This window comes from Notolepis coatsorum (assembly GCF_963971535.1).
Source record: "Notolepis coatsorum genome assembly, chromosome: 5".
Classification (NCBI taxonomy): Eukaryota; Metazoa; Chordata; class Actinopteri; order Aulopiformes; family Paralepididae; genus Notolepis; species Notolepis coatsorum.
In genome coordinates this window covers 18,909,108-18,924,604 of record NC_140169.1, presented here as the reverse complement: position 1 = coordinate 18,924,604, position 15,497 = coordinate 18,909,108, and the positions used below count along the sequence as shown (strand labels likewise).

Sequence of the window (15,497 nt, the reverse complement as noted above, 5' to 3'; positions counted from 1 at the left end):
TTGAGTTCGACTTAATCTAATGTGAAGTAATAGTCGATCATTTATAGTGTATCGTGCGGCTACAGTTCTTCAGTGACCAGCATTACCACCGGTTCGTCGTGTATTTAGCTAGTGCACTTATCCAGGCTGTGCGGCCTAAATCCGTGCCCACACCCGAGGAGTCCTAGGCGAGAACCGTTGGATATGTACACCGGAGAACCTACACCGGCGACTGCAGAACCATTTCTGGTTGGATTATATTGCTTTGGGACCGTGACCACTGGAGAAGAGTACCGTCGATTCCACTGTTGTTTGGGATTTACCCCCGTGAGGATCATCACTCGGGCCCGCCTCTAGGAAGAGGCTGGCTAGCTGTCGTCAATGCTATTCGAGCATCTTGGATTACAACTGCTGCTTTGTCTGCTGATCAAGGGAGTACATGCACCGGCTCCTGTATCTGGAGCCTCGTTATTCCTCGTTGACCCAGACTTTGTACCCGAACATTCCTCTACCCCTACCGGCTTTACACCCCGGAGGGAACCCCCCAGTGTCTCCAGCTGGTACCGGTGTGGCCTATATAATTGCTATACCACAGGTGGCGTCAGCTTAGACCCATCATAGTATTCATACTATTCTCATTGACTTATGCTCTTGACTGACTTTACGTATGTTCTTCGCCATACAAGCGCGAGCCTAATTCTCAATCTGTAACCTAACGTTGCTTAATAATAATAAATAACCCTCCAATAGAACTTTATGTGTCAATGCCGTATTCTTGTGTGGGTGTTCACCATATATATTCATGTACTGTATGGCCAGTAATTAAAGTACATAACTAGTAGTGGTTTAATATATCACAATCTTTAATACAGTCAGGGTATTGTAACCCCTCAGTTACAGTAAAGTATATTATTATATACTTATTGTTATGTGTCTTGTAAGCCCATATGGGCTGGGCATACATCTGTATGTAAGACACGAAAATAAGAAATAACAAATCAAATCAAATCAAAGTAACAGTAGTAGTAGTAGTAACGGTAGTAGTAGTAGTAACGGTAGTAGTAGTAGTAACAGTAGTAGTAGTAACAGTAGTAGTAGTAGTCAAAACAGTCAGTTACCATTTGTAATAATTACTTCCTCTGTCTCCAACAGGTCTCTCCGCTCATGGAACGGCATGTCCGTATCAATACTATACTAATCTATGAACACTATGCAAAGTGGGCGACATGCTGTTGGCACAATTTGGAAATGCACAAACGAACCGCTGTTTTTATTTAGGTAACGCTAAGCTAGCTTTCAATGCAACACGATTTTCACAGTATGCTCTCATGCTCCACAGCTGACCAGTGTTGTCTTAACAACTCACGCCCGTGGGATTTCAGAGTGAGATTTCTGTTTCAGTGGCACAAACAAGAACCGTCAAAAACCACTCGAGTTCAGAGTAATCATGCCCATCCCTATTACACATATCTTACAGTTGCTTCTCTCTCTCTCTAGACCCTGGTACGAGCGTGATGAGCGCGCGCTTCCGCTTGCCTGCCGGCAGATCCTACAATGTGCGGGCAACGGAGCTGGAGCGTGACAGACAGCACACACAGGTGGTCTGCAACGTCCTCCTACTGGACAACACCGTCCAAGCCTTCAAAGTCAGCGTGAGTCCCTCCTCTGTGTGTGTGTCTGTGTGTGTGTGTGTGCCCTCCTATGTGTGTGTATACTATCTATCTAGGTCGTCCTCGGACGGGCCCTCCATCTGTGCTTCCAGTCATCCCGATCCTCCATGCATCTGGCTAGCTCGCCGGTGCTTTCTGTTCCCACATCTCTCCTGAGTACGTCCACGTAGGTTAATGTGGGACGTCCTCGTGATCGATGCCCATTTGTTGGTTCCCACAGCACACGTTTGCTGGTTGGCAGCTCATGGTGTCTCTTAGGGATGCCCCAATCACGTTTTTTGCCACCGATACCGATCACTGATCGTCGTGAGCCATATCGGCCGATACCGATCCGATACCGATCGTTTTTGATTAAAATAAATTAAAATTTATTTTATATACGTTTTTTTTTCTTTTTTTATAAAATATATATATTATATAATTAGACTTGTACTTGTATTATCTGCGAGACATCGCCACCACGCAACAAGCTCCACTGTCTGTGTGTACTCTAGTAGCCTCCAGCTACGGCCAGGATTCTCCGGAGCTGCAGCTGGACCTATACTCGAGTAGCCTCGAGCAGAGCTACGGCCAGGATTCTCCGGAGCTGCACCTGGACCCTATTGGTATAACGTTACTTAACTGTGCTCAACAAGCCCTCAGCTCGAATACGCATCGAATCAGTGTTATAAGACATTGATATCAGGAGCTATCTGTAGCTACTGCTAGCCGGATATATAACGTTAATACAACGCCTCAGTGAATTATTTAGTTCAATGGGACATTTCGTTTTGAACAGTGAACTAACGTGAGCTAACAGCTAACAGCTAACGGGTATCATACACATCATACACATCTCTACAGGTATTTGAAGTAACCGACTTACTTTAGAGCAGTGCCTCCTGTTGTTGTTAGAGGTGGATGATCCAGGAGGATGTTATACATTATGACCTCGGTTTTCTTGGCATTTAGCCTAAGGCCAACCTTGGCACACTCCGTCTCCACTCTGCACAGGAGTTCCTGTGCCTGCTCTACTACTATGCGTCACGTTTTAAGTGTTTATCTACATTGCGAAATGTATTATTTATATATAATATTATATTTATATGTATTTAGTATTGTCTTTTCTCACCATAATACTTGTGTGGGGGGATCAGATCGGAGGGTCCATTGGGCTGTTTATATTCACTCACCTTCTCTGATGTTTTCATACAAAACTGTGTTGTTCTGAATATAGCCGTCTATTTGACTAACTTGTATAGATGTGCTTTTGACGTGTACTTGCTGTTAACTCGAGCACCTGTTGCACTTTATCTTGGATGTGTGTGTGTGTGTGTTAGGGCTGGGCGATATTAAAGAAATTAATATCCTGATTGTAGGGATTTCTCCCCCCTGATATTGATGTCCAAATACTATATCACAATATCTACTCACTCACATGTGGCAAAATCACAAACAATCCAACTGACGTCCGTCGCCTTGAACTTGAAGCTCTGCAAATTTCAAACAAAATCCCTGCAACTATTTCGGGAGTGGTTTTAGTTCATCGTTCGTATTGTCGACAGGAGAGAACCGCATGCCACGGTGTCATGATTGCACGGCAATATGATCCAATTGAGAGACGATGAGTGCTAATATTGACATCCTGCCCGGCCTGTAGTGTGTGTGTGCGTGCGGTATGTGTCACCGGGAGGAGAGCCAACCAGCTGGCAGGTTACTTGGCAGCCACACAACATGGAGGAGATGTTTCCTCCTTTACCCTAGAAGCAGATGCTGTGTGTTGTTGTGCCATCTGCGCGATTGACCTATCTGAAGCCCTGCCCTCTTTTCCCGATCCTCCAATCACATTGGAGGATCAAGGAAAAGAGGGCGGGGCTTGATATAGGTCAGTTATGTGGTATGCTTTAATGCCAGAGCCGGGAAGGACGTGTACATGCATTTCCTAATTTTCAGGTGGTGGGAGGGGCTACAGTTATAGGGTTAAAGGAACACTCCAACATTTTGGGAAATACACGTATTTTCCATCTAAAACCCAGAGTCAGACGAGAAGATTGATCTCCGTGTGTCAGTTTTGGAGGTCCTGCTGAGAACTCCCGGTGCTCCCGATGGCCAGTCAAATTATTGCTGAAGCTTTGAGGCCTAAATAAGGGCATTGGGGACAGCGTGAGGAGGCAGCGTGAGGAGGCAGCGTGAGGAGGCAGCGTGAGGAGGGAGCGTGAGGAGGCAGCGTGAGGAGGCAGCGTGAGGAGGGAGCGTGAGGAGGCAGCGTGAGGAGGGAGCGTGAGGAGGCAGCGTGAGGAGGCAGCGTGAGGAGGCAGCGTGAGGAGGCAGCGTGAGGAGGCAGCGTGAGGAGGGAGCGTGAGGAGGCAGCGTGAGGAGGGAGCGTGAGGAGGCAGCGTGAGGAGGGAGCGTGAGGACGGAGCGTGAGGAGGCAGCGTGAGGAGGCAGCGTGAGGAGGGAGCGTGAGGAGGGAGCGTGAGGACTGAGCGTGAGGAGGCAGCGTGAGGAGGCAGCGTGAGGAGGCAGCGTGAGGAGGGAGCGTGAGGAGGCAGCGTGAGGAGGCAGCGTGAGGACGGAGCGTGAGGAGGGAGCGTGAGGAGGCAGCGTGAGGAGGCAGCGTGAGGAGGCAGCGTGATGAGGGAGCGTGAGGAGGGAGCGTGAGGAGGCAGCGTGATGAGGCAGCGTGAGGACGGAGCGTGAGGAGGCAGCGTGAGGAGGCAGCGTAAGGAGGCAGCGTGAGGAGGCAGCGTGAGGAGGCAGCGTGAGGAGGCAGCGTGATGAGGGAGCGTGAGGAGGGAGCGTGAGGAGGCAGCGTGAGGAGGGAGCGGGAGGAGGCAGCGTGAGGAGGCAGCGTGAGGAGGCAGCGTGAGGAGGCAGCGTGAGGAGGCAGCGTGAGGAGGCAGCGTGAGGAGGCAGCGTGAGGAGGCAGCGTGAGGAGGCAGCGTGAGGAGGCAGCGTGAGGAGGCAGCGTGAGGAGGCAGCGTGAGGAGGCAGCGTGAGGAGGGAGCGTGAGGAGGGAGCGTGAGGAGGCAGCGTGAGGAGGCAGCGTGAGGAGGGAGCGTGAGGAGGCAGCGTGAGGAGGGAGCGTGAGGAGGCAGCGTGAGGAGGCAGCGTGAGGAGGGAGCGTGAGGACGGAGCGTGAGGAGGCAGCGTGAGGAGGCAGCGTGAGGAGGCAGCGTGAAGAGGGAGCGTGAGGACTGAGCGTGAGGAGGCAGCGTGAGGAGGCAGCGTGAGGAGGGAGCGTGAGGAGGCAGCGTGAGGAGGCAGCGTGAGGAGGGAGCGTGAGGAGGGAGCGTGAGGAGGGAGCGTGAGGAGCGTGAGGACGGAGCGTGAGGAGGGAGCGTGAGGAGGCAGCGTGAGGAGGCAGCGTGAGGAGGCAGCGTGATGAGGGAGCGTGAGGAGGGAGCGTGAGGACGGAGCGTGAGGAGGCAGCGTGAGGACGGAGCGTGAGGAGGGAGCGTGAGGAGGCAGCGTGATGAGGCAGCGTAAGGAGGCAGCGTGAGGAGGCAGCGTGAGGAGGCAGCGTGATGAGGGAGCGTGAGGAGGGAGCGTGAGGAGGCAGCGTGAGGAGGGAGCGGGAGGGAGCGTGAGGAGGGAGCGTGAGGAGGCAGCGTGAGGAGGCAGCGTGAGGAGGGAGCGTGAGGAGGCAGCGTGAGGAGGCAGCGTGAGGAGGGAGCGTGAGGAGGCAGCGTGAGGAGGGAGCGTGAGGAGACAGCGTGAGGAGGGAGCGTGAGGACGGAGCGTGAGGAGGGAGCGTGAGGAGGCAGCGTGATGAGGCAGCGTAAGGAGGCAGCGTGAGGAGGCAGCGTGAGGAGGCAGCGTGAGGAGGCAGCGTGAGGGAGCGTGAGGAGGGAGCGTGAGGAGGCAGCGTGAGGAGGCAGCGTGAGGAGGGAGCGTGATGAGGCAGCGTGAGGAGGCAGCGTGAGGAGGCAGCGTGAGGAGGCAGCGTGAGGACGGAGCGTGAGGAGGGAGCGTGAGGACGGAGCGTGAGGAGGCAGCGTGATGAGGGAGCGTGAGGAGGGAGCGTGAGGAGGCAGCGTGATGAGGGAGCGTGAGGAGGCAGCGTGATGAGGCAGCGTGAGGAGGCAGCGTGAGGAGGCAGCGTGAGGAGGCAGCGGGAGGAGGCAGCGTGAGGAGGCAGCGTGAGGAGGCAGCGTGAGGAGGCAGCGTGAGGGAGCGTGAGGAGGGAGCGTGAGGAGGCAGCGTGAGGAGGCAGCGTGAGGAGGGAGCGTGAGGAGGCAGCGTGAGGAGGCAGCGTGAGGAGGGAGCGTGAGGAGGCAGCGTGAGGAGGGAGCGTGAGGAGGCAGCGTGAGGAGGGAGCGTGAGGAGGGAGCGTGAGGAGCGTGAGGACGGAGCGTGAGGAGGGAGCGTGAGGAGGCAGCGTGATGAGGGAGCGTGAGGAGGGAGCGTGAGGACGGAGCGTGAGGAGGGAGCGTGAGGAGGGAGCGTGAGGAGGCAGCGTGAGGAGGCAGCGTGAGGACGGAGCGTGAGGAGGCAGCGTGATGAGGCAGCGTAAGGAGGCAGCGTGAGGAGGCAGCGTGAGGAGGCAGCGTGAGGAGGCAGCGTGATGAGGGAGCGTGATGAGGCAGCGTGAGGAGGGAGCGGGAGGAGGCAGCGTGAGGAGGCAGCGTGAGGAGGCAGCGTGAGGAGGCAGCGTGAGGAGGCAGCGTGAGGAGGCAGCGTGAGGGAGCGTGAGGAGGGAGCGTGAGGAGGCAGCGTGAGGAGGCAGCGTGATGAGGGAGCGTGAGGAGGCAGCGTGAGGAGGCAGCGTGAGGACGGAGCGTGAGGACGGAGCGTGAGGAGGCAGCGTGAGGAGGGAGCGTGAGGAGGGAGCGTGAGGACGGAGCGTGAGGAGGCAGCGTGAGGAGGCAGCGTGAGGACGGAGCGTGAGGAGGCAGCGTGAGGAGGGAGCGTGAGGAGGCAGCATAAGGAGGCAGCGTGAGGACGGAGCGTGAGGAGGCAGCGTGAGGAGGCAGCGTGAGGAGGGAGCGTGAGGAGGCAGCGTGAGGAGGCAGCGTGAGGACGGAGCGTGAGGACGAGCGTGAGGAGGCAGCGTGAGGACGGAGCGTGAGGACGAGCGTGGGGACTGAGCGTGAGGAGGGAGCGTGAGGAGGCAGCGTGAGGACGCAGCGTGAGGAGGCAGCGTGAGGAGGCAGCGTGAGGAGGCAGCGTGAGGACTGAGCGTGAGGAGGGAGCGTGAGGAGGCAGCGTGAGGAGGGAGCGTGAGGAGGCAGCGTGAGGACGGAGCGTGAGGAGGGAGCGTGAGGAGGGAGCGTGAGGAGGGAGCGTAAGGAGGCAGCGTGAGGACGGAGCGTGAGGAGGCAGCGTGAGGAGGGAGCGTGAGGACGGAGCGTGAGGAGGCAGCGTGAGGAGGCAGCGTGAGGAGGCAGCGTGAGGAGGCAGCGTGATGAGGCAGCGTGAGGAGGCAGCGTGAGGAGGCAGCGTGAGGAGGGAGCGTGAGGAGGCAGCGTGAGGAGGCAGCGTGAGGAGGCAGCGTGAGGACGGAGCGTGAGGAGGCAGCGTGAGGAGGCAGCGTGAGGAGGCAGCGTGAGGAGGGAGCCACGTGCCCAGGGGAGCGTTGTTTGTCTGTGTCTTGGTGTGATTGAGTACATGTAGATGTTTTGACTAACGGTGAGATACTATAATAAGATGCAGCCCTCTGATTAAGCTGAAAGACACGTGTGTGTGTCCCCCTCTCTCTCTCTTTCTGTCTCTCCGTCTCTCTCTCTCTTTCTTTCTGTCTCCATCTCTCTCTCTCTTTTTCCATCTCTCTTTCTCTCTCTTTCTCTCTCTCTCCTTTCTCTCTGTCTCTGTCTATTTCTTACTCTCTCCCTCTCTCTCTCTCTCTCTCTCTCTCTCTCTCTCTCTCTCTCTCTCTCTCTGTCTATCTGCAAGTGCTCTAAAAAGTGTCTAAAAAAGCACAATATAAATGCAATGATTCATTCATTAATTTATCTCTCAATGTCTAATTATCTCTCTGTCTCTATCAGTCAGTATATCTCTGTCCCTCTCTCTCTCTCTCTCTCTGTCAGTCTGCGTATCTCTCTCTCTGTCACAGTACATTCAGATACAACACAAAGAGAGATATTGTCTCTGTGTACTCTCGTTAGCTTGGCAGTCGGATGCTAGTGAAACCGATGCGAAGACATGCTAGTGTGTTTGGTTTCAACGGTAGTGTTGTTGACGTTTACAAAAACCAAACCGATGTAACCTGTTCAATATGTAAAGGCTATAGGGCACCATAGCGGTCTGTTTTATATTCACTGTGAAGATACACATTTGTTCCATCACGCCTGGCAAACGTCTCCTTGCCTCCATCTGCCTCTGTTTACGTCCCTCCATAACTACGTACAGTATGTACACATTCACACCGCTTCTACATTTCTCTTTGCATTGTATTTTGAACATACTGTCTCTGTCTCTCTCTCTGTCTCTCTCTCTCTCTGTCTCTGTCTCTCTCTCTGTCTCTGTCTCTCTCTGTCTCTGTCTCTCTCTCTCTCTGTCTCTGTCTCTCTCTCTGTCTCTGTCTCTCTCTCTTTGTCTCTGTCTCTGTCTCTCTCTGATAGTTTGTCATAGCTGTGACAGGACTAGTGGGGAACTTCCCTCCGTGACTCTGAAAACATTTTAACAACATCCCCCAACCCCTCTTCACATCCTGTGTGTGTGTATATGTTTTCGCCTTTGGTTTTTGAGCACTCATGCATTTATGTGTGTGTGTGCACGTGCGCATGCTCTCTCTCTCTCTCTCTCTCGCTCTCTCTCTCTCTGTATGTGTGTGTGTGAGTGTGTACGCACGGTGAAATGCCTGACATTCCAGAGTTCACAGGACCCTCCTGCAGTGCAGCCTATTCAAGTACATACTAGCACACTACACTGTTCTACCAACACACACACACGCACACACACACACACACACACACACACACACACACACACACACACACACACACACACACACACACACACACACACACACTGTTCTACCAACACACACACACACACACACATTGTTCTACCAACACACACACACACACACACACACACACACACACACACACACACACACACACACACACACAGTACATACTAGCACATTACACTGTTCTACCAACACAAGTATAAACAAAGTCTCAAGCGTGTTCCTGTAGTAACACGAGATGTGCAGCGTTGGTCTGTGGAATCAGAGGAGACACTCCAGGCTGCACTTGAATGTACTGACTGGAGTGTGTTCCGCGATAACACAGACAATATTAATGACTACACTGAAACGGTGCTGGACTTTGTCTGTACTCTGGTAGAAGAAACAATCCCCTCTACCACAATTAGAGTTTACCCAAACCAAAAGCCCTGGGTAGACAAATCCGTCCGTGAGGCTCTGAAAGCGCACACCTCAGCCTACAACGCCGGGCTTGTGACAGGCAACATGAATGAACACAAGGCAGCGAGATACAACGTAAGGAGGACGGTAATAGACGCAAAACAGTGTTACAGGGATAAAGTTGAACTTCAGGCTGACTCCAGAGGTATGTGGCAGGGCCTCAGAACGATGACAGATTACAAAGGCACCTCCCTCAAGCTGAACAGTGACATCCCCTTAGCAAATGATCTCAATACCTTCTATGTAGTGATGCACCGATCAGGCCTGTACACTGCGATGATATGATCGCGAATTGCCCCTTTAATTGGCCGTTGCGATTGGTAAATATTATCTGGGGGCGGGCTTGCGAGTAGTGCTTTCAAGCCTTGCATTCGCATTTCACTCCTAAATTATCCAAGGCGTGTGATGACGCCACTCACGCGAGCTGTCAGTGCGACACAATGTCGTGGTGCTATGAAAGAATCTGTCGGCAATGAATGAACTTACTGCGATCACAGATAGCCTGAGTGAAAAAAAAGATTTGCGTGTGGAGTGAATCTAGGTCACGCTATATACTTGGTACTTGTAGTCTATCGTGCGATTAAAGACCATGTCCCTATCTGCGTAGTCTATACATCCAACACCAAATCCCATAATTCCTAGCAAAACGAAACTGAATGTGGCCTCTCTTCCTTTCAATATGGACTATTGCATCGCCAAAGAAGCACCTCATTTCAATACATTTAAGATACAAATTTTGCTCTGCAAGAACAACGGAGTGGATATCAGTCCATCTTATGACAACCACGTCCGATGTGGAGAGATGATAAGATGATGATGATTGACGTGATGATGTGATGATTGATTGACGGGGACACGGACACTTCTAACGTTCAGGTTCAGCCATTAGGTGAGTAGTAGTAGCCCACTATTAGGACGTGAAATACTGTCTACTTAAATTTATAAAATATCAACCTATCTATCTATCTAATAATGAGACAATATGCAAATAAGATAATACTAATAATTGTCACGGTGTCCCCGTATATGAAATGAAAGTGGCTTGCAACTTTACTGGCTGTCACAAACTGTTTATTTCTCGTTTAGCATAGTATTACATTCCACTTCTATAAACAATCAAAGTCCTACCGTAAGAGCCTCATACGGGTCAATTAAACCTTTTTGATTAGTCTTTCCTTCGAGCTAAGTTGTACTGAACATTTCACTGTCAAAAGCGCAAATGTAAATAAGGTTGCGTCGCAACACGGCTTTCAAAATAAAGGTCACATATACAAATACCTCTCAATTCTTACTAAAAAAAGTCCCGGATATACATAAACATTAATTGGCATAGATCTCTATAAACGGCCCAACACATTGATCACTTTAGGCACACCCTGAAACCAGTAACATCACAAATATGAAGCAGGTAATTACCCATACAAATAATAAACCTTTCATGGGGTTATTTACAATAATAATTCATTTGATTTCTAAAGCACTTTTCATTGTGAAACAAATGTATGCAGAGTTTCTTGTCCTCCTGATTAATGCAATGGTGTGTGTGTGTTGTGGTGATCTCATTCAAGGAGCACTACACAAGCGCGCGCACACACACACACACACACACACAGTTTGTTGTTTTTGTTCCATTAGTGATTTACACACTTTCTCGGTTGGTTCATTATAAAAGATACAAACCTGAAAACAAACGCACTTAAATGTTAAATAAAAGGACCACAGTAATGAGGCAGGAGGAACATGTTTTTTTAATAATGGTAAAATTGTTATTTAAAAATGTGCCCCTAAAAAATATTTTTTGCCCCTAAATATCTCATTTAGGGGCAAGTGTGCCCCTAGTGAAAAAGCTTAGCGTACAGCCCTGCCGATGTGAAAATTGTGGCCGATACCGATATTAATATTGCTGTTCTGGCCGATACCGATATTTACAGATGTCGATATCTCTGTATAGAAAACACTTTTTTATGATAATCAAATAAAGAGCTATTTTCCAAAACGCTTTTTTTTTTTTTTTTTTTTTTTACTTTTGTAACTTATTTTCAGAAATGACAGACATTTTGAAAGCCTTTTAAATATAAATCAAAACGTTCCTGTATTTCTGCAATCTATGCGCAAAATAATAACGAGTTGAGTTCTAACAAAGAACGTATTAGGGTAGGCTGATAAGAGTAAACTATGATATGAATATGATATGATATAAGGTATACTGGTCCGTCCGCGAGGATAGCGAGGAGTCGGATAGCCATTAAATGCCATTTGAGAATATAGGCTATTAATGCAAAGCGACGGCCTATAGCCTATACATATTATTTAATGTTTTCATAAGCGTAAAGATACAACAGCTAGATTAATGATCAAGTTAGTTTACTGTATGCAGGCTTCGCATGGCTGTGTGTTATTATATATGCGCAAGTTACTGTTGCATAATGTAGGCTATGGCTGCTATTATGTAATTCATATAGGCTACCTAATACCGACAACAAAATAGATTGTATGCCTCTAGTACAAATCATATTATACCCGGTAGCCAATCGAACAAAATGAATAAAGGCATTCATATTCCAGCATGGTTATAATGACACACCAACGCCAAACAGTGGTTAACGAACGGTCTTTATTAGTATTTTGAGCTGTCCAGGCAGAATTGCAGCAATGGTCTTAGGGAGTCTTTGATATCTGACATCACCATGTACAAGTCCGCCAGCCTTTTATTTATCCCATAACACGGGTTGTGTCTTCTTGGTTCCGTGAACAATCTCGCTCGTGGAGTTTCTCATAGTTCGCTCGGGTTAGTCCATTATTTCACATCCCATGGGGGGTGTTTCATGACCATATATGGATAATCATGCACGAGCATTGACGGTAGAACAAAGAGGTATTTATCAACACGGAGTGTGCGTATGACCCGTGTACGCACGTGTGATGAATCCCGATTTTTCTGTGCGTACACACATTCTAAATTCTGTGCTTAAGAACAAAGATAGAACACTTTCTAAGAATTGTTGATAAATGAGGGCCCTGGACTTGAACTATGACCTCTGCCAGTGGGTCTTAAACTTCCTGACGGGTAGACCCCAGGTGGTGAGAGCAGGCAACTGCACCTCCTCATCTATCACCCTCAACATAGGGGCCCCCCAGGGCTGTGTTCTGAGTCCCCTCCTCTACTCGCTGTACACACACGACTGTGTGGCACAGTGGAACAACAACACAATCATCAAATTTGCTGACGACACAGTAGTGGTGGGCCTGATCTCTGCAAACGATGAGAGGGCCTACCTGGAAGAGGTAAAGAATCTGTCGCGGTGGTGTCAGGAGAACTGCCTCTCCCTGAACGTCAGCAAAACAAAAGAGATGATTGTGGACTTTAGGAGGTCGGGGGTCAGGGACTACAGCCCCCTCAGCATCGACGGGGCACCGGTTGAGAGAGTGAACAGTCCACATATCCGAGGACTTGACATGGACCACACACATTGACAGTGTTATCAAGAAGGCACGGCAACGCCTCTACTTCCTTAGGCGCCTAAGGAAGTTCCAAGTGAGTCAGAAGATCCTTAAGAACTTCTACTCATGCACAATAGAGAGCATCCTGACTGGCAATATCACCTCCTGGTTTGGGAACAGCACCGCACAAGACCGTAGCAGACTACAGAGAGTGGCCCGTTCAGCCAAACGCACAATTGGAGGTGGGCTTCCCACTCTCCAAGACATTTACAACAAGCATTGCATGGGTAAGGCTAAGAGAATAATCAAAGACTCCAGCCACCCAAACAACTGCCTCTTTGAACTGCTGAGGTCAGGCAAGCGATACCGGAGTCTCATGGCAAGCACAGAGAGACTCAGAAGAAGCTTCTATCCCCAGGCCATCAGGATGCTCAATGAACAATAACACTATGTAACAAACCATCAAATACACTCACAGCACACACATCCACACACTCACTTTAAACAAACAACTCACTGCAGCACCCACTTTACCCACTTTAGACACTTTAACACACTTTATATTTATTGGTAAAGAATTTGCACTACAACTCATACCTCATTACACCTTACTGTAAATTGTACCTAAATTGTACCTCATCCCATTTCTGCATGTATATTGTATTGTAACTCAGTTACTTTTCTACTCTGCATTGTATATTGTATATCTGTATATTGAACACTTTTGTCTACGTACTTGACTTCTATTTTATACTTATTATACTTATTTTATACTTATCTATTTTTATCTAGCACAATCTCTGGAGCAAAACAGAAAGAAGCATTTTATATAAAAGTATTCTGTATTTTTGTATGACAACTAATAAAGAAACTTGAACTTGAACACACACGCACTGTTCTACCAACACACACACAAGTACATACTAGTACATTACACTGTTTTACCAACACACACACACACACACACACAAGTACATACTAGCACATTACACTGTTCTACCAACACACACGCACACAAGACCTGTGCCAACCAGCTGGCCCCTGTGTTCACCGCCATATTTAATCAATCACTGGCGGAGTCAGTGGTCCCTGCCTGCTTCAAGAGGTCTACCATCATCCCTGTGCCGAAGAAACCCTCCCCAGCATGTCCAAATGACTACAGACCGGTGGCACTCACCTCTGTGGTCATGAAATGTTTCGAGAGGCTGGTCAAGGACCACATTTGTGCCTCCCTCCCCAGTGATATGGACCCTATGCAATTTGCATACAGGACAAACAGGTCCACCGACGACGCGGTCTCCCAGGTACTGCACAGCACCCTCTCGCACCTTGACCGTCAGAAGGGGGGCTATGTGAGACTGTTGTTCATTGACTACAGCTCAGCGTTCAACACCATAGTCCCCACCAGACTGGTGGACAAGCTGATCGAGCTAGGTCTGAGCTCCGCCCTGAGCGCCTGGGTACTGGACTTTCTGAGCGAAAGACCCCAGGCGGTCAGGGTGGGGGGTCAGACCTCCAACACCATCACCCTGAGCATCGGGTCCCCCCAGGGCTGTGTTCTGAGCCCCCTGCTGTACTCACTCTACACACACGACTGTGTGGCCAAGTTCAGCTCCAACTCCATAGTGAAGTTCGCAGATGACACGGTGGTGGTGGGGCTGATCTCGGACAACGACGAGAAGGCCTACCGGGAGGAGGTGGAGGTACTGGAACGCTGGTGCCAGGACAACAGCCTGCTCCTGAACATTGGCAAAACCAAGGAACTGATCGTGGATTATAGGAGAGGACAGCAGGGGACACACACACCACTGATGATAAACGGGGCTACCGTGGACAGGGTGAGCAGCTTCAAGTACCTGGGGGTCCACATCTCAGAGGACCTGACATGGTCAACACACATAGGCACAGTAGTAAAGAAGGCGAAACAGCGTCTCTACCACCTGAGACAGTTAAGGAAGTTCAGAGTATCGGGGAAGATACTCCAGTCCTTCTACTCAGGAGCTGTAGAGAGCATCCTGACCGGAAACATCACTGCCTGGTATGGAAACAGCACGGCACAGGACAAGAAGGCCCTACAGAAAGTGGTGCGCTCAGCCGAGCGTACCACGGGTATTGCACTACCCCCCCTGCAGGTTCTATACAACAAGAGGTGCAAATCCAGAGCCTGCAGGATAATGAAAGACCCTCACCACCCCAATAACAGCCTGTTTCAGCTGCTGAGGTCAGGCAGACGCCTGCAAATCCTAGCTACTAGGACAGAGCGGCTTAGGCTCAGCTTCTTCCCCCAGGCCATCAGAGCCATGAACAATGTACATTGAGTGCTCAGAACATTGAACTGTCCACACACAAGCACACATGAACACACACACGACACGCACACTGTGCACGCTCACACACGAGCAGCCACTTAACACTTTAACATGAGCGGGCACACACTCATGTCGCACACACGCACACTTATGGCCAAAGGAAAGGACACTTTAAATTAGAATAACAGGAACAGTGTATTGCACTACCAAAGCTAACTAGCATGTCACACATGCGCTGTAAATAACTATGTACAGATACCGAGATGTCACTCCATGTTACCTGCTATCTGTTACTGCACAATGTTGTTTCTTCTTTTGATTCTATTATATGTACCACTGTATTGCACATCGTTGCGGGCAAGACCACCCGCATTTCATTGTATACCTGTATGCCGTGACAATTAAAACTCTTGACTTGACTTGACTTGACTTGACACACACACACACACACACACAAGTACATACTAGCACATTACACTGTTCTACCAACACACACGCACACACACACACACACACACAAGTACATACTAGCACATTACACTGTTCTACCAACACACACGCACACACACACACACACACACACACTACTGCACTGTTCTACCAACACACACACAAGTACACACTAGCACACTACACTGTTCTACCAACACACACACACAGAGCAGTGCCAGCCTCAGCAGTAAATCACAATGTTGGAGGTGATTGGAGGTGCTACAACATGTTTCTTCCCAGGGTGAGAGA

The 15,497-nt window shown here is 49.9% G+C and overlaps 1 protein-coding gene across 1 annotated transcript in view; it reads left to right on the top strand.

The window, feature by feature from the left end:
• Positions 1 to 15,497, top strand: part of ptpn4a (protein tyrosine phosphatase non-receptor type 4a) — a 331,217-nt gene that overhangs the window by 159,550 nt on the left and 156,170 nt on the right. The window contains 1 exon segment of the mRNA XM_084314028.1: positions 1,477 to 1,631. Within this exon segment, the coding sequence (XP_084170154.1) occupies positions 1,494 to 1,631 (138 nt within the window). The 5' untranslated portion in view covers positions 1,477 to 1,493.